General features: G+C 42.1%; 1 protein-coding gene across 4 annotated transcripts in view; it reads right to left on the bottom strand.

Moving 5' to 3' along the window:
* Positions 1 to 22,745, bottom strand: part of FAM135B (family with sequence similarity 135 member B) — a 364,989-nt gene that overhangs the window by 23,765 nt on the left and 318,479 nt on the right. For all 4 annotated transcript variants that reach the window (XM_030794947.1, XM_012506834.2, XM_030794946.1 and 1 more), the window contains one exon: positions 14,016 to 14,170. In XM_030794947.1, coding sequence (XP_030650807.1) covers positions 14,016 to 14,170 — 155 coding nt within the window. The remainder of the gene's footprint in view (positions 1 to 14,015; positions 14,171 to 22,745) is intronic.

The following is a 22,745-nucleotide window of genomic DNA, read 5'->3' on the forward strand; positions in this document are numbered from 1 at the left end:
AGCTTAAGGAGGCCTGCCTGCCTCTGTAGACTCCACCTCTGGGGGCAGGGCATAGCTGGACAAAAGGCAGCAGAAACTTCTGCAGACTTAAAGTTCCCTGTCTGACAGCTTTGAAGAGAGTAGTGGTTCTCCCAGCATGGAGTTTGAAACCTGAGGACAGACAGACTGCCTCCTCAAGTGGGTCTTTGACCCCCGAGTAGCCTAACTAGGAGACACCTCCCAGTAGGGGCCGACTGACACCACATACAGCTGGGTGCCCCTCTGAGACAAAGCTTCCAGTGGAAGGATCAGGCAGCAACATTTGCTGTTCTGCAATATTTGCTGTTCTGCAGCCTCCACTGGTGATACCCAGGCAAACAGGGTCTGGAGTGGACCTCCAGCAAACTCCAACAGACCTGTAGCTGAAGGTCCTGACTGTTAGAAGGAAAACTAACAAACAGAAAGGACATCCACACCAAAACCCCATCTGTACGTCACCATCATCAAAGACCAAAGGTAGACAAAATCACAAAGATGGGGAGAAACCAGAGCAGAAAAGCTGAAAATTCTGAAAATCAGAGTGGCTTTTCTCCTCCAAAGGAACGCAGCTCTTCACCAGCAACAGAAAAAAGCTAGACGGAGAATGACTTTGAGGAGTTGATGGAAGTATGCTTCAGATGATTGGTAATAACAAACTTCTCCAGGACAAAGGAGGACGTTCGAACCCATCACAAAGAAGCTAAAAACCTTGAAAAAAGATTAGACGAATGGCTAACTAGAATAAACAGCATAGAGGAGACCTTAAATGACCTGATGGAGCTGAAAACCATGGCAGGAGAACTACATGATGCATGCACAAGCTTGAGTAGCCGATTCAATCAAGTGGAAGAAAGGGTATCAGTGATTGAGATCAAATCAATGAAATGAAAAGAGAAGTTTAGAGAAAAAAAGAGTAAAAAGAAATGAACAAAGCCTCCAAGAAATATGGGACTATGTGAAAAGACCAAATCTATGTCTAATTGGTATACCTGAAAGTGACGGGGAGAATGGAACCAAGTTGGAAAACACTCTTCAGGATATTATTCAGGAGAACTTCCCCAACCTAGCAAGGCAGGCCAACATTCAAATTCAGGAAATACAGAGAACTCCACAAAGATATTCCTCGAGAAGAGCAACTCCAAGACACATAATTGTCAGATTCACCAAAGTTGAAATGAAGGAAAAAATGTTAAGGGCAGCCAGAGAGAAAGGTTGGGTTACCCACAAAGGGAAGCCCATCAGACTAACAGTGGGTTTCTCGGCAGAAACTCTACAAGCCAGAAGAGAGTGGGGACCAATATTCAACATTCTTAAAGAAAAGAATTTTCAACTCAGAATTTCATATCCAGCCAAACTAAGCTTCATAAGTGAAGGAGAAATAAAATCCTTTACAGACAAGCAAATGCTGAGAGATTTTGTCACCACCGGGCCTGCCTTACAAGAGCTCCTGAAGGAAGCACTAAACATGGAAAGAAATAACCAGTACCAGCCACTGCAAAAACATGCCAAATTGTAAAGACCATCAAGGCTAGGAAGAAACTGCATCAACTAACGAGCACAATAACCAGCTAACATCACAATGACAGGATCAAATTCACACATTACAACATTAAACTTAAATGTAAATGGTCTAAATGCTCCAATTAAAAGACACAGACTGGCAAATTGGATAAAGAGTCAAGACCCATCAGTGTGCTGTATTCAGGAAACCCATCTCACGTGCAGAGACACACATAGGCTCAAAATAAAGGGATAGAGGAAGATCTACCAAGTAAATGGAAAACAAAAAAAAAGCAGGGGTTGCAATCCTAGTCTCTGATAAAACAGGCTTTAAACCAACAAAGATCAAAAGAGACAAAGAAAGCCATTACATAATGGTAAAGGGATCAATTCAACAAGAAGAGCTAACTATCCTAAATATATATGCACCCAATACAGGAGCACCCAGATTCATAAAGCAAGTCCTTAGAGACCTACAAAGAGACTTAGACTCCTACACAATAATAATGGGAGACTTTAATACCCCACTGTCAGTATTAGACAGATCAATGAGACAGAAAGTTAACAAGGATACACAGGACTTGAACTCAGCTCTGAATCAAGCAGACCTAGTAGACATCTACAGAACTCTCCACCCCAAATCAACAGAATATGCATCCTTCTCAGCACCACATCACACTTATTCCAAAATTGCCCACATAGATGGAAGTAAAGCTCTCCTCAGCAAATGTAAAAGAACAGAAATTATAACATACGGTGTCTCAGACCATAGTGCAATCAAATTAGAACTCAGGATTAAGAAACTCACTCAAAACCGCTCAACTACATGGAAACTGAACAACCTGCTCCTGAATGACTACTGGGTACATAACGAAATGAAGGCAGAAATAAAGATGTTCTTTGAAACCAATAAGAACAAAGACACAACATCCAAGAATCTCTGGGACACATTTAAGCAGTGTGTAGAGGGAAATTCATAGCACTAAATGCCCACAAGAGAAAGCAGGAAAGATCTAAAATTGACACCCTAACATCACTCTTAAAAGAACTAGAGAAGCAAGAGCAAACACATTCAAAAGCTAGCAGAAGGCAAGAAATAATGAAGATCAGAGCAGAACTGAAGGAAATAGAGACACAAAAAACCCTTCAAAAAATCAATGAATGCAGGAGCTGTTTTTCTGGAAAGATCAACAAAATTGATAGACTGCTAGCAAGACTAATAAAGAAGAAAAGAGAGAAGAATCAAATAGACGCAATAAAAAATGATAAAGGGGATATCACCACCAATCCCACAGAAATACAAACTACCATCAAAGAATACTATAAACACCTCTATGCAAATAAACTAGAAAATCTAGAAGAAATGGATAAATTCCTCGACACATACACCCTCCCAAGACTAAACCAGGAAGAAGTTGAATCCCTGAATAGACCAATAACAGGCTCTGACATTGAGGCAGTGATTAATAGCCTACCAACCAAAAAAAGTCCAGGACCAGATGGATTCACAGCCAAATTCCACCAGAGGTACAAGGAGGAGTTGGTACCATTCCTTCTGAAACTATTCCAATAAATAGAAAAAGAGAGAATCCTCCCTAACCCATTTTATGAGGCCAGCATCATCCTGATATCAAAGCCTGGCAGAGACACATCAAAAAAAGAGAATTTCAGACCAATATCCCTGACGAACATCGATGCAAAAATCCTCAATAAAATACTGGCAAACTGAATCCAGCAGCACATCAAAAAGCTTATCCACCACAATCAAGTTGGCTTCATCCCTGGGATGCAAGGCTGGTTCAACATATGCAAATCAATAAATGTAATTCATCATATAAACAGAACCAAAGACAGAAGCCACATGATTATCTCAATAGATGCAGAAAAGGCCTTTGACAAAATTCAACAGCCCTTCATGCTAAAAACTCTCAATAAACTAGGTATTGATGGGACGTATCTCAAAATAATAAGAGCTATTTATGAGAAACCCACAGCCAATATCATACTGAATGGGCAAAACCTGGAAGCATTCCCTTTGAAAACTGGCAGGGATGACTTCTCTCACCATTCCTATTCAACATAGTGTTGGAAGTTCTGGCCAAGGCAATCAGGCAGGAGAAAGAAATAAAGGGTATTCAATTAGGAAAAGAGGAAGTCAAATTGCCCCTGTTTGCAGATGACATGATTGTATGTCTAGAAAACCCCATCATCTCAGCCCAAAATCTCCTGAAGCTGATAAGAACCTTCAGCAAAGTCTCAGGATACAAAATCAATGTGCAAAAATCACAAGCATTCCTACACACCAGTAACAGACAAACAGAGAGCCAAATCATGAGTGAACTCCCATTCACAATTGCTTCAAAGAGAATAAAATACCTAGGAATCCAACTTACAAGGGACATGAGGGATCTCTTCAAGGAGAACTACAAACCACTGCTCAATGAAATAAAAGAGGACACAAACAAATGGAAGAACATTCCATGCTCATGGATAGGAAGAATCAATATTGTGAAAATGGCCATACTGCCCAAGGTAATTTATAGATTCAATGCCACTCCCATCAAGCTACCAATGACTTTCTTCACAGAATTGGAAAAAACTACTTTCAAGTTCATATGGAACCAAAAAGGAGCCTGCATTGCCAAGACAATCCTAAGCCAAAAGAACAAAGCTGGAGGCATCACACTACCTGACTTCAAATTATACTACAAGGCTACAGTAACCAAAACAGCATGGTACTGGTACCAAAACAGAGATATAGACCAATGGAACAGAACAGAGCCCTCAGAAATAATACCACACATCTACAACCATCTGATCTTTGACAAACATGACAAAAACAAGAAATGGGGAAAGGATTCCCTTTTTAATAAATGGTGTTGGGAAAACTGGCTAGCCATATGTAGAAAGCCGAAACTGGATCCCTTCCTTGCACCTTATACAAAAATTAATTCAAGATGGATTAAAGACTTACATATTAGACCTAAAACCATAAAAACCCTAGAAGAAAACCTAGGCAATACCATTCAGGACATTTACATGGGCAAGGACTTCATGACTAAAACACCAAAAACAATGGCAACAAAAGCCGAAATTGACAAATTAAAGCAAAGAGCTTCCGCACAGCAAAAGAAACTACCATCAGAGTGAACAGGCAACCTACAGAATGGGAGAAAATTTTTACAATCTACCCTTCTGACAAAGGGCTAAGATCAAGAATCTACAAAGTACTTAAACAAATTTACAAGAAAAAAATCAAACAACCCCATCAAAAAGTGGGCAAAGGATATGAACAGACACTTCTCAAAAGAAGACATTTATGCAGCCAACAGACACATGCAAAAATGTTCATCATCACTGGCCATCAGAGAAATGCAAATCAAAACCACAATGAGATACCATCTCACACCAGTTAGAATGGTGATCATTAAAACGTCAGGAAAAAACAGGTGCTGGAGAGGATGTGGAGAAATAGGAACACTTTTACACTGTTGGTGGGACTGTAAACTAGCTCAACCATTGTGAAAGACAGTGTGGCGATTCCTCAAGGATCTAAAACTATAAATACCATTTGACCCAGCCAAACCATTACTGGATATATACCCAAAGGATTACAAATCATGCTGCTATAAAGACACATGCACATGTATGTTTATTGTGGCACTATTCACAATAGCAAAGACTTGGAACCAACCCAAATGTCCATCAATGATAGACTGGATTAAGAAAAGGTGGCACATATACACCATGGAATAGTATGCAGCCATAAAAAAGGATGAGTTCATGTCCTTTGTAGGGACATGGATGAAGCCAGAAACCATCATTCGGAGCAAACTATCGCAAGGACAGAAAATCAAACACAGCATGTTCTCACTCATAGGTAGGAATTGAACAATGAGAACACTTGGACACAGGGTGGGGAGCATCACACACCAGGGCCTGTCGTGGGGTGGGGGAAGGGGGGAGGGGGGAGGGATAGCATTAGGTGATATATAGCTAATGTAAATGATGAGTTAATGGGTGCAGCACACCAACATGGCACATGTATACATATGTAACAAACCTGCATGTTGTGCACATGTATCCTAGAACTTAAAGTATAATTAAAAAAAAAAAAAAATTTGGCTTTTTTTCATTCGTAATTCCTAAGAGATACTCTCTGGATTCTTAGAATTTCTCAAATGATAAGAGTGTCTTTGGTATTTATGAGGTCTTGGTAATTTATGCTAACCAGGGACTCGTGATGTATCCTTAAACACTATATGCTAATAAGTCAGTTCAGGTTAGAGGTTGGCCATACCGGAAAGACCAATCATGTGACTAGAGAGTTAAGACATTCAGTCAAGTAATACTAGCCTGATTTCTAGGAAAGAGTGGCCTGGAGATTGATCTTGGTCACAATTAACCCCCGATAAACACTCTGAATTCTGAGGCTTAGATGAGTGTCTCTGGTGATGACACAGACTGGTGTGCCTGGGGGGTGGTAAGTCCTGAGGGCACAGATGGTTTATGTCTGAGACCCCTCAGACCTCATCCTATGGATCTCCTTTTTGACTGGATGTTACTTGTATCTTTTATAATAAAAATGCAATCCTATGTATGATGCTTTCCTGAGTTCTGGGAGTCATTCTAACAAATTATTGAACCTGAAGGGTTATGGAAACGCACAATTTATAGCCAGTTGTTCAGTATATGGGTGGCCTGGGAACCCTGAGCTAGTGTCTGGTTTTATTTATTTATTTTTTCTTTCTTTTGAAATGGAGTCTCGCTCTGTGGCCCAGGCTGGAGTGCAGTGTCTCCATCTTGGCTCACTGCAACCTCCACCTCCCAGGTTCAAGTGTTTCTCCTGTCTCAGCCTCCCGAGTAGCTGAGATTACAGGCATATGCCACCATGCCCAGCTAATTTTTTTTAATTTTTTGTATTTTAGTGGAGATGGGGTTTCACCATGTTGCCCAGGCTGGTCTCGAACTCCTGAGCTCAGGCAATCCACCCGCCTTGGCCTCTCAAAATGCTAGGATTACAGGCGTGAGCCACCACGCCCGGCCTGGTGTCTGATATTTAAAGGTCAGGTTCATCAAGGATTGTGCCCTTAGATGGTGAAGTTTGACTCTGGGTAGTTAGTGTCAGAACTGCACTGCACAAACAAAAAGCTGTCAAAACCTGTCATCCTTTAAGTTTTAACTTATCAAAGTACGTGTAATAATCCCCATTTGTAAATATCAAAGCATTTCTCCATCTTATGCACAATACTTACAGAGTAAAAGACAGCTTTAGAGCCAGAAAAGCCTGATTTTCAATTCTGACATTGCCATTTACCAGCGATGAGACCTCGGGCAACTATGGAACTTAAATAAGCTCTTATCCTATTAGAGGTCAACTCTACAATGGGAAGATTCAAAATAAACTTCATGCTCTACAGTCATAAATCAAAGTAGAGTTATGATACAAGATGATGTTACACCTGGGGAAGACAGATTTCTAGTTTCTCAGAAAAATATCGCCAAGCTTGAAATCTATTCAGAGAAACTCTCCTTTGTAGCATTCAGACCACAGGAAAGCTCCCAGAATCATTGTGATCTTCATAATCAGATGGTGGGGAGCCAAAGACGATCTTTTCCTGTTTTTATTTAGGTAAGCCATTATCTCTCTCAATCTCTTCTCAATCTCTTATCTCTTCTTTCCTTTCTTCTCTCTCCCTCTTTCTCTTTCTCTCTGCCTCCCTCCCTTCTAAGAATTCATAACTGGACAAAAACAATAACCTCTCATGTCTGTCTGTATCATGGCTGTCATGAAATAGTCATGTGACATATTATTCAATTTACATATACATCAAACAAAAAAAAGGACTGGATTTTTATTTTCTTTAAAAAGTTTAAATCCTCCACATGGTCTTAGTAGAGGTTAAATCGATGCAATCACTATTGAATGTGATCATGAAGTAAACCACTGAGACACTACATAGCTAACTGCAGGAAACATTAAGACATGATGCCTTTGAATGAAGTTTATGATTGCAGCAAGGAAATAATGGATCTCTTCCTTACCAGGATGCATTCTTTGCATCTTAAGCAACTGTGAACAAACTTCCCTCTCTCTACAATACCCTTCCCATGACCTACCGCAAGTTAGACCTTCTCTAACAAATTCCGAGCCTCCCTTCTACTTACATGCAGTGCGAGATATCCTATTGCCATACTATGATCTGTTTGTGCATCTTTTGTCAAGTCTAAAGAGAAGAGTTGGTGTTTTGTGAATTTCTATAGCCCCAAGGCTAGCATCATGGCTAGTACATAGGGGATGAATTGAGAATAGAACAGAATTCCAACAAAACAAATAATAATATGCTCATTATCGTTTGCATTGGTTTGAAAAAATTTGCTTCAATATCATTTAGTCCCACAAATAGTACTTTGACACATTCTATGTGAAAAATCCCTATCCTAGGCAGTGGCTTAGCAGGAGGGAAAGTGAGTACTAGTTACAACAGTGAACCAGGCTCTACCTTTAAGGGATTTGCAAAATATTGGGAAACATATACAGATACAGCTATCTCTTCTGCCGAAATAATGTGGACTATGGCAAAACTATGAAGATAGTAAAAACACCAGTGGTTGCCAGGCACTGGGGAGAAGGCAGGATAAATAGGCTAAGCACAGAGGATTTTTCGAGCAATGGAACTACTGTATATGATACTATAAGAGTGGATGCCTGTCACTCATTGTACGTCTGTCCAAACTCATAGAATGTGCAACATAAAGAAGGAACCCTCGTGCAAACTAGGAACTTTGGGTGATAATGACGTGTCAGTAGAGGTTCATCTGCTTTAACAAAGGCACCACTCAGGTAGGAGATGTTGATAATGAAGAAGGCTATGCATGTGAGGGCACAGGAGGTATGTAGGAAATTTCTGTACCTTCCTCTTTATTTTCCTTTACTGGGAACCTGAAATCTCTTTTAAAAAGTCTTTAAAAAATAAAAAAAGAATGGGACTGCTGGGGAATATGAAATGAGCTTCTTCAGAAAAGGAGGGAGTGAGCCACACTAAGCACAGGGAGCAGCATGGGCAAAGGCCCAGAAGGCTGGGCACACTCTGCTCCAGCTTTGGTTCATTCCCACCTGGATGGAACAAGAGTGAGGTGTTGGGGGTATGAAGTCAGACAGAGAGAGAGAACCCACGCCATAGACGAACTTGAATGCCTTGTATAAATGAATCATCTGGTCTTTATACCACAGGTCATAGATTCTTGGAATTAAAAAAAATTTTTATCAGATTCATCACAAACAGTTAAGACAGGAAACAGAAAGTGCAGAAAGTAAGTCAGTTGCCAAAATAGCAAATAATTAATTTCACTATTGTAACTATAGAAAAATGAAAGTAGCAAAGGATCTAATTGAAAGAGAATGGATTTAGAGTCAAATACTAATGAATAGTATTAGTTAACATGCATTCAGAATGCCTTTATGCCAGTTGCTCTCTTAAGTGTTTTATGGACTGATCAATCCACCAGTCACAGCAATCCCATGGAGGGGAAATTACAACCCCTTTTGCCCAATTTCACACAGTTAATAATCGTTAGGGGGAAAGACTCAAAACCAGACAATCTGACAATCTGGCCAACTCTTCAGGCTTTAGGCAAACCTCCCCATTGTCTTGGGATAGAGAGGCATGGTGTGGGTGTTGGGGAAGCAGAGACAAAGACAGATTTTGCAGAGTGCCTGGCACATGGCACATGTTAGGCCATGTGATATGGTTTGGCTGTGTCCGCACCCAAATCTTATCTTGAATTGTAGCTCCCATAATTCCCATATGTTGTGGGAGGGACCTGGTGGGACTTAATTGAATCATGGGGGCAGTTTCCCCCATCTGTTCTCGTGCTAGTGAATACATCTCACCAGATCTGATGGTTTTATAAAGCGAAAACCCTTTTGCTTGGCTCTCATTCTCTCTTTGCCTGCTGCCATGTAAGACGTGCCTTTCACCTTCCACCATGTGATGCCTCCCTAGCCACGTGGAACTGTGAGTCCATTAAACCTCTTTTTCTTTATAAGTTACCCAGTCTTGGGTATGTCTTTATCAACAGCATGGGAACATACTAATACACCATGGTACTGTCACAGACCATGAACAAATGCTATTATGGCTTTCTTTAGTTGTTTTTTCTTTTTAGAGACAGGGTCTCACCTGTCACCCAGGCTGGAGTGCAGTGACAGGAGGCACAGTCATAGCTCACTGTAGCCTCAAACTCCTGGGCTCAAGCAAACCTCCCACCTCAGCCTCTCAAGAAGTTTGGACTACAGGTATGAGCCACTGTGCCCAGCAAATGCTATTATTTTAACATAAAAATGGAAATCTTTTATTTCCCTTTTTTCCTTACACTAGAAGAATGGAATATAATTGTATCTGATAACGTCATGGCAAGGCATAAGTATTAAGGTCACTGGGTTCTTGAGGGAAGATAAAATAGTCCTTTATCACTCATGCTTTTGATCTGGGGTTAAAGAATCATCAAAATGTTTTGTGAGATCAAGGAGTTCAAGAGAAGCTTCCGGTTTGGAGACGGGGTACAGATATTTCTGTAAAAGTAGTCTGGGGGGATAGAGAAGGCTCAGGTCAGAGGTCCGTGGAGAGAAGCCTGGAGAAGAGAGACCTGCCTCTGAGAGTAACTGCCTTTGTTCTTCCAGGAAGATGAGTACACCTGCGCTGTGCTGGAGTCCCAGCCTCAAGCTCAACACAGAAGCTGCAAAGAGAAGCTGGTCCTAAAATATGACATTGTGAAAGGAAAATATCCTGAGGCCCCCAAAATCACTAAGATAAAGGGAAAAGCCAAGTTGGGAACTGCTTAAGGCAAACCTGCTTCCCATTCTATTCAAAGCTACTCCTTTGCTCACTGAGATAAATACATACCTGATTACCTCCTTTGGAGAGGCTAATCAGAAACTCAAAAGAATAGAACCATCTGTCTCTTATCTATCTATGCCCTGAAAGCCCCCTCCTGGCTTCGAACTGTCCCGCCTTTCCAGTCTGAACCAGTGTTCATCTTATGTATCTTGATTGATGTCTCATGTCTCCCTAAAATGCATAAAACCAAGCTGTGCTCTGACCACCTTGGGTACATGTCATCAGGACCTCCTGAGGCTGTGTCATAGGCACAGGTCCTCAACCTTGGCAAAATAAACTTTCTAAGTTAACTGAGACTTATCTCAGGTTTTTGGGATTCACAACATAAATATGGATAACCAATGGGTTAGAGGAACCACACGTTCGGACAATCCTAGAAAGACCTCCTGCAACCATGTCTTGTTGTTGTTTGACTCTAGGGCACTGACGTGAGAGGTGGTGAGAAAGGAGTGGGCAGAGAAGCCCCAGAAAGACTGAGGTTGATTTTCCAGCTGATGTTTCAGGGTGGCAGCACAGAGAGGGAATTAATTTATTTATATCTTTAATTGATTTTTTTTTTTTTTTTTTTTTTTGAGAAGGAGTCTCGCTCTTTCACCCAGGCTGGAGTGCAGTGGCGCGATCTCGGCTCACTGCAGGCTCCACCCCCCGGGGTTCACGCCATTCTCCTGCCTCAGCCTCCCGCGTAGCTGGGACTACAGGCGCCTGCCACCTCGCCCGGCTAATTTTTTGTATTTTTTTAATAGAGACGGGGTTTCACCATGTTAGCCAGGATGGTCTCGATCTCCTGACCTCATGATCTGTCCGCCTCGGCCTCCCAAAGTGCTGGGATTACAGGCGTGAGCCACCGCGCCTGGCCCGATTTTTTCGGAGTTTCACTCTTGTTGCCCAGGCTGGAGTGCAATGGCGTGATCTCAGCTCACCACAACCTCTGTCTCCCAGGTTCAAGTGATTCTCCTGCCTCAGCCTCCCGAGTAGCTGGGATTACAGGCATGTGCCACCACACCCGGCTAATTTTGTATTTTTAGTAGAGATGGGGTTTCTTCATGTTAGTCAGACTGGTCTCGAACTCCCAACCTCAGGTGATCCACCTGCCTCAGCCTCCCAAAGCGCTGAGGTTACAGGTGTGAGCCACTGTGACCGGCCAAGGGAATTAATTTATTAAAAAAATAGAGATATGTGTTATAACTTCACCTGTGAGTCAAGGGACTGAGATTCACATTCACAAGAATGTATGTTAATATGTGCAGAAAAAAAGACTGGAAGACAATCTGCAACAAAACCTAATAATGATAATACTAGAGGTTCTGCTAGTGGGCGATTAATTTAAATTTCTTCTCCAACAGTTCAGATTCTCTGTAGTTAAATCATACAACTCTAATGAAGACACATTTACATATTAATATACATGCATACCTACGTATGCATACATACACATACATATATACGCAAACACACATACATACATGCACACACACACCCCACAGAAGAAAACGTCTCAGCGTCATGTTTTAAACTTGTTTTGACCAGCTGGTTTGGAGGCTCTCTGGCCTGTACACTTTATAACTGCCACACACTGTATTGACACTAGATGTCAGGGTATAACTAAGAACCAAAAAACCAAGTATTTGCAAGGTTGCACTGCCCTTGGAAGTCACTTGGATCTTTAAAATATCCTACAAGTCTCAGGTAGCAGAATCTTTGAAATTTAGCCATTTTAAAGCATCATGTAAATGATGGGCAGCTAAACATGATGATTGAAAACTCCTTGCACAGACAGCGAGGCAGAGCATGGACTTTGGAATCAGAGTGAGTTGGGGTTGAACGTCAGCTTTAACAAGCCTTGTGATCTTTAATACATTCTTATACTTGGTGCCTCAGATTCTCTCTGTGGCATTGAGCTTGTGAGGTTGTTTATAGGATTAAAGAGATAAAACACCCAAAATCTCTAGCATAGGGCCTGATGTTTTTCTGATCCTCGAAGGGAGCACAGGACAATTTAGCTTGTTGGGTTTCCAGGAGCAGGGCCGTGGGGCAGGACAAGAAATGAACCTTGACCTCTTGCCCACTCCCCACTTGACCCCTCAGTCCATTAACAAACTCTGTGTGAAAGCAGCAAAACAGGTTGCACTCTGGATACATATACACAAACAATACACACAAACATGTGATCTCTTCTCCTTGAAATGAATCATTCATCTATTAATACAGTAAGTCCTCATTTAACATCATCAGTAGGTTGCGGGAAACTTTGACCTATAACACAATTAAAAGGATGTATAACAGAACCAGTTTTACCATAGGCTAATTGATATAAACAAGAGCTAAGTTCCTATGGCATATTTCTGATCCCCAAAACATCGTTAAAGACTTAAAACACTTCTAATATTAAACCCTGAAGTAAATCTGAGATATACATACATTTAAGAACAATTAATAAAAACAAATAATGATTTGCCCAGTATTTGGTGACTCGATGAGTGACGGCAGTTGTCGTGGTGGTGGGTTAGAAAGAATAAATGTCTGCAAAGTGAAATTGTAAGGAGCACATCCTGCCAACCTGTAGTTCACAATCAATCAGAAATACGGTAGCTCGCTGAGTGCTTCCATACTTTACCCTTTCCTGGTGGCTCAGGAAAACAAATCAGCCTGGACAAGATACCATCCCATTGGAGGACTCAGCCCTGGACAAGACACCATCCCATCTCAGGGTGCACTCACACATACCCACACTCACTCTGACCAGGATGATGCATACACACCAATCCACCTAATATGCACAGCTGTAGACCATGGGGAGAAATCAAAATACCTGGAGAAAAAACACCCGAGCAGACAGGGGGATAATGTGCCAGCTCCATACAGACAGTGGCCCAAATGGCCAATGCCTTTATTTTTTATTATTATTTTTTTATTTTGGGGGGATGGAGTCTTGCTTTGTTGCCCAGGCTGGAATGCAATGGCGCGATCTCGGCTCACTGCAACCTCTGCCTCTTGGGTTCAAGCGATCCTCCTGCCTCAGCCTCCCAAGTAGCTGGGATTACAGGTGTCCGCCACCACGTCCAGCTAATTTTTGTATTTTTAGTAGAGACAGTGTTTCGCCATTTTGGCCAGGCTGGTCTTGAACTCCTGACCTCAGTTGATCTGCCCACCTCGGCCTCCCAAAGTGCTAGGATTACAGGCGCGAGCCACCATGCCCAGCCTTTGGCCCAATGCCTTTAAAGTTCACCTGGAAATCATATTTATTTGAATGGCACATTTAAGATAAGAAAGAATCTTCATCCGACTTTCATGTCACTCTGGTGTGGGGTGGCAGGCTGTGGTTCCTATTTTGCAGGTGAAAACGCTGAAGCACTACATATAATTCCACTCCAGAAGGAGTCAGGGAGGAAGTCTTTCATGGTTATTTTGTTAGATCGGTTTGTCCCCTTCATGGAAACAAAGTCATTTCAAACCATTACCTTGTTTCCTCTCTATGAACTGACACAATCCTTCATTAATTTGGTCTCACTTTTGCTGGGACATAAACAAACTGGGCCACTGTCGGAATCCCACAGGAAAGCCTTATTCCTGAGTCTTTCCAAAACAAAACAGACAAACCTGTCGCAGGGCAGTCCACGTATCTGTCCTCAAAGATCACCGGCAGGGTGTTCCAATCGCCGTCGATGTCCAGGCACTCTGCAGGCAGCGGGGGCATGCTGGTGAGGTACTCCGAGTTCCGGACATCCAGGGACAGCTGGCTGTGCGTCTGTATCCTGGGGAGCACATGGCAGGGTGAGCATCCAGGGAAGTCAAAGGTTTCCAAACTGTTGTCCCCTCTTCCTAATCCCAGGAAAATACTCAGTTCTCAGGCGACTCTGGCAATTGTCTGCCCATCATCCTTTTCTTCCACCCACCTACTTAGCCCCCAGAGCCATAGTCTGCTTTGTTTTGGAACTGGCTGAGGTGTTGAAGTTAGAGGACGTGGATTGTAGGATTAGCAGAAACACAAGAGTATTTATCATAGACCATCTTAGTGGAATATAATAAATACCACATTAGTGGAAAGCGAGCTGAGTTTTTAAATGAGTAGAAATTTAGAAATTTTAAACTAGCATTTTGAAAAAATGTAAATCTATGTATCTTTTACTCTTTTCTTCTTAGATCACTTAGGATCTGTTTATATTTTGGCATATTTGAATTAAAACCTATCTAAAATACCTTTTTTTATTGATTATTACATGGACAGTGGCATCCTGCATGAAGGTGTAAATTTCCCTAGATCAAGAGCCATATTTTTTGGTTTCTCATGTAAGATAAAAAAAAAATGTCCCATATTCTTTCTTTATGACATATATATCCTTTCATCAACAGGAATTCAATCCCAGAGTTTGGAATAATCACCATTCCTAATTCGAAGGCTGGGGTGGTAGAAAGTGTGTATTCCCTTCTCATCAAGTTTCTACAGAAGGGGAAGAGTTTATTTTACTCTGTCAAGGAAAAAGCATGAACATTTCATCATTTTTTTCCATGCCGACTCAATCACTCTTCCCCCAAGGGAAGAGGGAACCTCACGGAGTCTATGAGTTTTGGGAAGACTTCAGCTTGCACAGCCAGCTTCTGCATGTCTGTCTATCACTGCTGCGGGAGCAGCTCGGCCTCCGGAAGCCCCCTTCTTACTCTCCAGCCTTGTAGACCAGCTGCCTGTAGAAGAGCTTCGTAGCTGTGAAACTCTGCACGGACTCAAAGCAACTTCTCAAACTCAGCATTCTCAGTAACAGATGCAATGAAGATAAACGTATAGAAATATATAATATTTATGTATGTATATTTCATACAATATACATGTTGAATTTACATATTAACTATTTCATATACCTATCTATTTAATATACATATTAAATATGTATACTTTGTTTCCTTCTCATTTTTCAATGGGATCTTAACCCACCACAATAGAGGGGAAGGGTTATTTTCTCTTCCTCAAAGCCCTGAAGGCTGCATAACTCTGTGAATTCTCGGAATATTTAATTCTTTAAATGTTCTTCTCGGAATATTTAACTCTTTAAATGTTCTCTGAATATTTAACTCTTTAAATGTTCTTCTCGGAATATTTAACTCTTTAACTGTTCTTCTCTGAATATTTAACTCTTTAAATATTCTTCTCAGCATATTTAACTCTTTAAATATTCTTATCTGAGTGTTGAAATGGAGTTTTATTGCACTCAATTCTGTACTTTTTACCACCTTCTGAATCTGGAACTTCTGGACCAGTTTTGGTTTTATTAGAAAATATGCTAACCACCTGTGAACTTAGGATGGTGTGCAGCTTGATTTTAGGTTGAACAAGCCAACACTCACGAAAAAAACAAGTGATTAAGCAATATAGCAGGACAGATGTGGGAGAGTCAGCTCTAAGTTACATTATACAGGCTGTGATCTAGGGAAATGCAGCTTCTTGAGCACAGGGCTTTCGTGAATGTGACCAAGTACCTAAAACAACGCCTAGCAATTGTTGAAAAACTGACTGAAAATGCTAAAGGGTACATAGGAATCAGCGCCTATCTCTGATTGCAGGAATCTCAGGAGTCTGGCTCTAGGCCAAAATCCTGTGCATGACTTTTCAGACCCAACCACAGGCAACTGCAAGGTTTTGCTAGGCAGGCCTCATGGGAGAAGCTTCCCTGCCATCCTTAAACTTGATGCACAGCCAGTGCAGTGTGGCTGTCTGGAGGAAGTTGCAGGATAGTCGTGTCATGCAAGATGTAACTAAGACACTGTTACTACCTTTTTTTTTTTTTTTTTTTTTTTTTTTTTTTTTTTTGAGACAGAGTTTCGCTCTTGTTGCCCAGGCTGGAGTGCAATGGCGCGATCTCGGCTCACCGCAACCTCCACCTCCCGGGTTCATGTGATTCTCCTGCCTCAGGCTCCCAAGTAGCTGGGATTACAGGCATGCACCATCACGCCTGGCTAATTTTGTATTTTTAGTAGAGACAGGGTTTTTCCTTGTTGGTCAGGCTGGTCTGGAACTCCCGACCTCAGGTGATCCACCCGCCTAGGCCTCCCAAACTACTAGGATTACAGGCATGAGCTACCGTGCCTGGCCCACTATCTTTATTTGAAGATTAAATATGGTTTAAGAAATGCAAATGGGTGCCAAGTTGACAAGGGGTGGATTTGTGATGGTTGATTTTGGATGTCACCATGATTGGATTATGCGATCCCTATATAGCTGGTAAAGCACTATACATTCTTAAACATTGCATGGATTATTCTCAGTGCTTCTGCTGAAAGGGAAATGTAGGTGGTTTAGTGTGGATTAGAATGACTGGGCTGCCCCAGAGTTGTCTGTGAGGGTGTCTCCAGAGGAGACTGGCATGCAAATTGTGGGATTGAGTGGGGAAGATCTACCCTTAATGTGGGTGGCACCATCCAGTTAGTTGGGTCCTGGATGAAACAAAAAGCGAGGAAAGGCAAATTCATCTCTCACTCTCTCTTGGGTCTGGAATGCTCTTCCCCTGCCCTTAGATGTCAGAACTCCAGGTTCTCCAGCTCTTGGACTCTGGGACTCTCAACAACACCCTCTGCACTCCATGCACTCCCAGGCCTTGGGCCACCATCAGCTTTCTTGGTTCTGAGGAATTCCAACCTGGCCTGAGTCATGCTGCCATCTCCCTTGGTCCTCCAGCTTGCAGAAGGCCCATCATGGGACTTCTTGGTCTCCACAATAAAGTGAGCCAATTGTCCTAATATATTTCTTCTCATCTCTCTCCATGTATATCCTATGGGTTCTGTCTCTCTGGAGAACACTGATGAAAACAGATCCTGGTAACAGAAATTACCAGGTGCTAATTGACTGGAGCAAGTGGGGGAGAAGTTTTCCAGGCAGGGATGCTCTCTCCTCCACGGCAAAGATCACAGTTAGGAAACACCACAATCCACCCCACTCAGACCAATCAAAGGCAGTTGTGATGTCCACTTACCCTGCTCTGTGTTTTTACAATGCCTATCACCTTCCATCATGCTGCATAACTGATTGATTCATAATGCTTATTGTTTAGCACCTGTCTTCCAACACATGCTGTTTTGCTCAATGATGTGTATCTCAAGTGCCTTAGACAACGCCTCCCATACAGCAAACAGTATTTTAACTAAAACCTACTTGTTAAATCAATAAAATTAATCAACATGGCATATGCAGGGAACTAGGGAGCTCTGCAAGAGTGGTTCAGATGGCTGAGGATGTAGCAGGAAGGTCCTGAGCACGTTTTTTGAGTCTGGACGCTATGTGGGCAATGAGGAAGCAGTGAAGACCAATAGGCCAAGAAGGGCCACAGCCTTATCTGTGTTTTAGAATGATCGTTCTGGCCAGGCAGGGAGTCTGTGAGTTACAGGTGTGGTTACAGGTGTGGCATGTGTGCATGTATGTTTTCCTGAGTGTATGCATGTGCACACGTGTTTACATGGACACATCTGTGTGTGCCTATGAGCGTAGCTGGGTGTATGCATGGTGCATATATGGGAATGTTATTGCTGCATGCACACATGCATGTTTATGTGCATGTGTTTTATGGGGTTCTGTGGAGAATAAAGAGGGATAGGCTAAGAAAGTCAATTAAAAGGCAACAATATTTGAACAATATTTAAAGGGAAAAACAACTTTCTCTCAGAATTAAGCAAACTGCAGGGAGAATGTGGAGTTGGAGTTGCAGTTGGAGTTGAGTTTATTATAGGCACAAATGGGAGTGAATCTTGATTTCTGACTCTCCAAGGCTCTGAATGACCCCCACCCCTGCCATCACTGTAACTCCTCCACCCTCCTCTTCACACGCTGCCCTCCAGCCCCACTGACCTTCTCCTAGATCTTTGGCGCAGCATTCAGGCTGTGTCTGGCCTCAGGGCCTTTGCACTGGCTGTTACCTCCACCTGCAATGCACTGTCCTCCGGGGCTCCTTCCCACCCTCAGACCTCAGTGTAAATGTCACCTTCTCTGAACTGTTCTCCTTTAACACTCTACATTAGAGAGCCACTCGTCCTACTCGGTCAAATCAGGAACTTTCTATTACCCGGTTCTTTAGCCCCATCTTAAATTTTCTTGCTTATTTGCAAATTTATTTACTGTCTTCTCTGTCCAGTGAGGGCAGAGACCTTGTCTGCCTTGTTAGCTTTTTAATTCATTGTATGGAAAGTCCCCAGATCAGTTCCTGGATATAATGGATGGCGAATAATTATGCAGAGGGAGGGAGGAAGGGAAGGAGAAAGGGAGTTGAGTAAATAAATACATTAGCAACTAAGGGTAGCATTAAGTGAATAAGAAATCCTTTTTCCTTATCATCAAGAGGATCCCAACAGGAATCTGAACTCTGCCTTTGCCTTTTCAAACTGTCACCTCCCGTTCCCCTCCCTGCCCATTCCTCCCCCGCCTCACCCATGGCAGAAGCCACACAAGTGCGGAGAGACAAGCCTGGAATGCAGCCTGCATAGGTCGGCCTTGCACACCTGTGTCTGAGCGTGCATGCTCCGTGCATGGCCCCTGTTCAGCACACGATCACCTCCTCATCTATCTGAATGACACTCTGGGGCAGCGGGCTTTGCTTGGAAAACAGTTGTTTGCACAGTAGGCAGAGACACTCCCATTCTGAGCATTCAGGCAGAATCCCTGGATTTTATTTGGGGTATTCTGTGCGGCACATAGGGAAAGAGTCTCCTGAAACATACAGGACCTGGTTCATCTCCTTTTTGTTTCAACGTCAGGTTTACCTGAGTCCGAGCTTATGCTGTTGGACTGTAACCCTGACTCCAGGAATACAGAGCGAAAGCATAAGGACACTTCCGTTTTAGAGGTTTAAAAATCTGCATTTCACTTTATTTCTTATCATGTGTTCTTTAAGATGATGGTGCAACAGTGCACAGAGAAGCCAAAGCAAGGAGGTTACGAGGGTGGCCTCTGGGCTCCAACAGATCCATGCTTGTGTCACTTGCTGGCTGTGTGGTCTAAGGTAAGTTACTTAACCTCTCTGAGCCCAGGTTTCCCCAGTTTCTTCTTCTTTAAAGTGGGGAGAATAATAGTATCTACCTCATAGAGTTCATGTGAACATTAAATGAGCCAAAGCATGTAAAGCACACAGTTTCTCATCAGAGTAGTTTCAATAGACTAAAGCACCATGAATAAATGCCTATTTATTGGCACCGGGTAAAATGCCTATTGTGGTCCACGCTATGGACATAGCATCTCTTAGAATGAATTCCTTTTGAAAAGTTAAAACTTACAATTATCAACACAGGAAATGCAAAAGTCAGAGTGATAGCTCATTACTATTGCTATGAAAATGAATACATCGGTATAGACCTTCTTTTCCATCACCACTTCCTCATTCATTCCTCAGCAAACTTTCACCCAATACCTCTTGGCTGTGTGAAAAGCACTAGCTAGACATCAGTAAAACAGAGAAGAGGAACAATAAAACACACCCTTGCTACTGGTCAATTCTAGATCATTTGTTAACACTTTTTAAAAATTGTGACCCATGGCAAAAGATGGTCTTCATTTCCCTGGCAACCCAGTGCAATGACATACTCCCAGAAACACACACACTGAAGCAAAAGTTTCAGCAAACACTCCTTCCTCATACCATCTATTCTGTCTTGCCCTGTCCTTTCCTACTCCCTCCTATCCTATCCTATTTCATTTCAGAAGCACTGTTCCAAATACACTAAGTTGATTTCACTGTCCACTAAACGACTGTGACCCATCGTTTGAGAAACACAATTTAATCTGAGCTTGAACAAGATGGGTCTTGACAGCTGAGTTTCACCTGTGCCGCCATCTACATTGCCTCATGTCCATCCTGATTTGGGAGTGCGCTGCTGCCTTGTGTAAGCAGCATGACCTCCCCGGGGTGACTACCTTTCTCCAGCTCTGACCTCCAGGTGTGCAGAACCACGTTCACGCACAGGTGCCAGCCCTGCATAGCCCCTCTTCACTATCTCACAGTAAGCCTCACTTCTCTTCACAGCACTTTGTACCTTTTCTCTAGCAATCTTCTCAGTCTGAAATAAAATTCTCCCTCTGTTTTACAGCTCTTCTTATTCTTGATGACCTGGCAAAAAGTTTACTTTCTCCTGAGTAGAATCTCGCTTATCTTAGTCTATGATTTATGTTTTTTGTTAATGTCAACTATTTACTGAATGCTTACAACATTCTCTAATCTCTAAAGTCACTCAGAGGATAAACATTACAATCTCCTAGGGTTCTGGAGAGCTCCATCTCCCACCTGATTCAGATCTCCACTCAACCAGCACCTTCTCCAGCAGACCTTCTGTGACAATTCATGAACTAGGACTCTCTGTTCCTCTCACAGCGATGCATGTTTCCCCATAGCACTCATTACCACTTAGCATATCGTATCTATGTACTTGTAGGCCTTCCATCACCAAAATATAAGCTCATTGAGATAGTGGATTTGTCTGTTTTATTCACTGTCGAATATCCAGCACTCAACATAGTGAAAAGCTAACTAACACAGTCAACACTAAATACATTAGTTATTGAATGAAGGACTCTTCCTTTTACACCTAAAAAAAATTAGATATAAGAGATTCAGTAACTAGTTTGATGTCACAAGCATTACAAGTTACAGAATTAAGATTTCAAATAATGTATATAAGATTTGAAATGCCAAGGCCCATAGTCATTTGCTGGTAAAAGAAAAACAAAAGCATTAACCATAATTATCATAGTACACAATCCAAAGTCTTTTCCTGGCTGACAAGGCCCCACATGGACTGGTCCCTACTGCCCTCTGGCCCTCCGTTCCTCCCCTCTCCTACTTTCTCATTCTATTCTAGCTACAATTGCCTTCTTGCTGATCTTTAAACACATTGTGTTTCCATATCAGAATCTTTACGACAACTATTCTGTCTACCTAAACAATTCTTGTATGTCATGGCATGGCTTGCTGTAACCCCAGACACTGTTCAAATGTCACATCTTCAAAAAGACTTTTTCTTATCGCTTTGGCTAAAACAGACTTTCTCTGCTACTCAGTGTTGCCTTATAGCCCATTCAAACTGGTTTGCAAGAGCTAACTGTGCACATCTCTTCCCAATTCCATATTCAGCGATAGCACACTGGTAGCTTGAAACTGGCCATTGTGAAAACATTTGCACAGAAGAAATCAGCAAACACTACAAAACACTACAAAAAAAGTCCTTTGTCTGTTTTTTCTCTTCTGAAAGCTGGTGGTTAAACATTTATGAGATTACTAGTCATACCCCATTTCTCTTCATTTTCTATGTTCTTATCTTGCTTTTTTCTTCCACTTGTCAAAACTTCAAATTATATAATTTATGTCTTGCCTGTTTCCTCACTAGGATGAGTGACCCATGTATACAGCACCTTTACTATATTATTGCTGTATTTCCACTTCTATGTGGACAATACACATTCGCTTACTTCATCAGTCACCGTCTAACATTTTCTGGGCAGAGTCGGTGGCTAGCTCCCGTGTGTTCCATGTGCATGGACATGCCCATTATGTCCTCACAATTGCTGTCTTACCCACTGTGTGGATAAGGAAGCTGAGACTGGATGGGGGTGAGAGAAAACCAAGAAGGACAGAAACATAACTCTCTCAAGGACCAACTGCTAATAAATGCAGGAACAGGGTCTCGAACCCACGTAATCTGAGTGCTGGGTCATCTGCAGTTTGTACAGGGGGTCAGTGTTCCAAAGCTCTTCCGGGAGAGCAGTTGTCTTTGAGTCTGTCTCCTCTGTGCATGCTCACACTCCTTGAGAATGCAACCATGGCTCCACAATCTAAGGTTTACCTATTGTTGCAGTAACTCTGGAAAGAAGATTTCCTGCAGGGATCTTGCTATGCAATATTTTTCTCAGTGACCCTCACAGTTATGTTTATATTTGTCAGATTAGTCCTTCTCCGATTTTAATTCTAGAAAATATATTCTCCCAGCTCTAGCTGGCCACTGGGATAAAAGAATTAATGAGTGAGTGAACGACCGTAGAAATTCCTAGACTTGTCATTTCAACACGCAGCTGTGCTTTCCTTGGTGCCACCCCCTTACTTGCAGAATCCATGAGACAAGCCGTGAATGTCACTGCACTTTCCAAACAGAATGAATTGTGGGGAGAAAATAGGATTCTAATGAGAAAGGTGGAAAAGTCTCCACATCCGTCTTGAGTGATGGATGGGTCTCATGTGTTTCTCCTTCTACTTTTGCTATGGCACCTCAAGCATCTTTCCATCCACATTCAACGTTTGAGGTGAACATATCATTTGGAAGCAAAAAGAAACCCTTGGATTGTGGACCACAGGACAAAACATATTGGAG

The sequence above is a fragment of the Nomascus leucogenys genome, chromosome 16 (genome assembly GCF_006542625.1).
Source record: "Nomascus leucogenys isolate Asia chromosome 16, Asia_NLE_v1, whole genome shotgun sequence".
NCBI lineage: Eukaryota > Metazoa > Chordata > Mammalia > Primates > Hylobatidae > Nomascus > Nomascus leucogenys.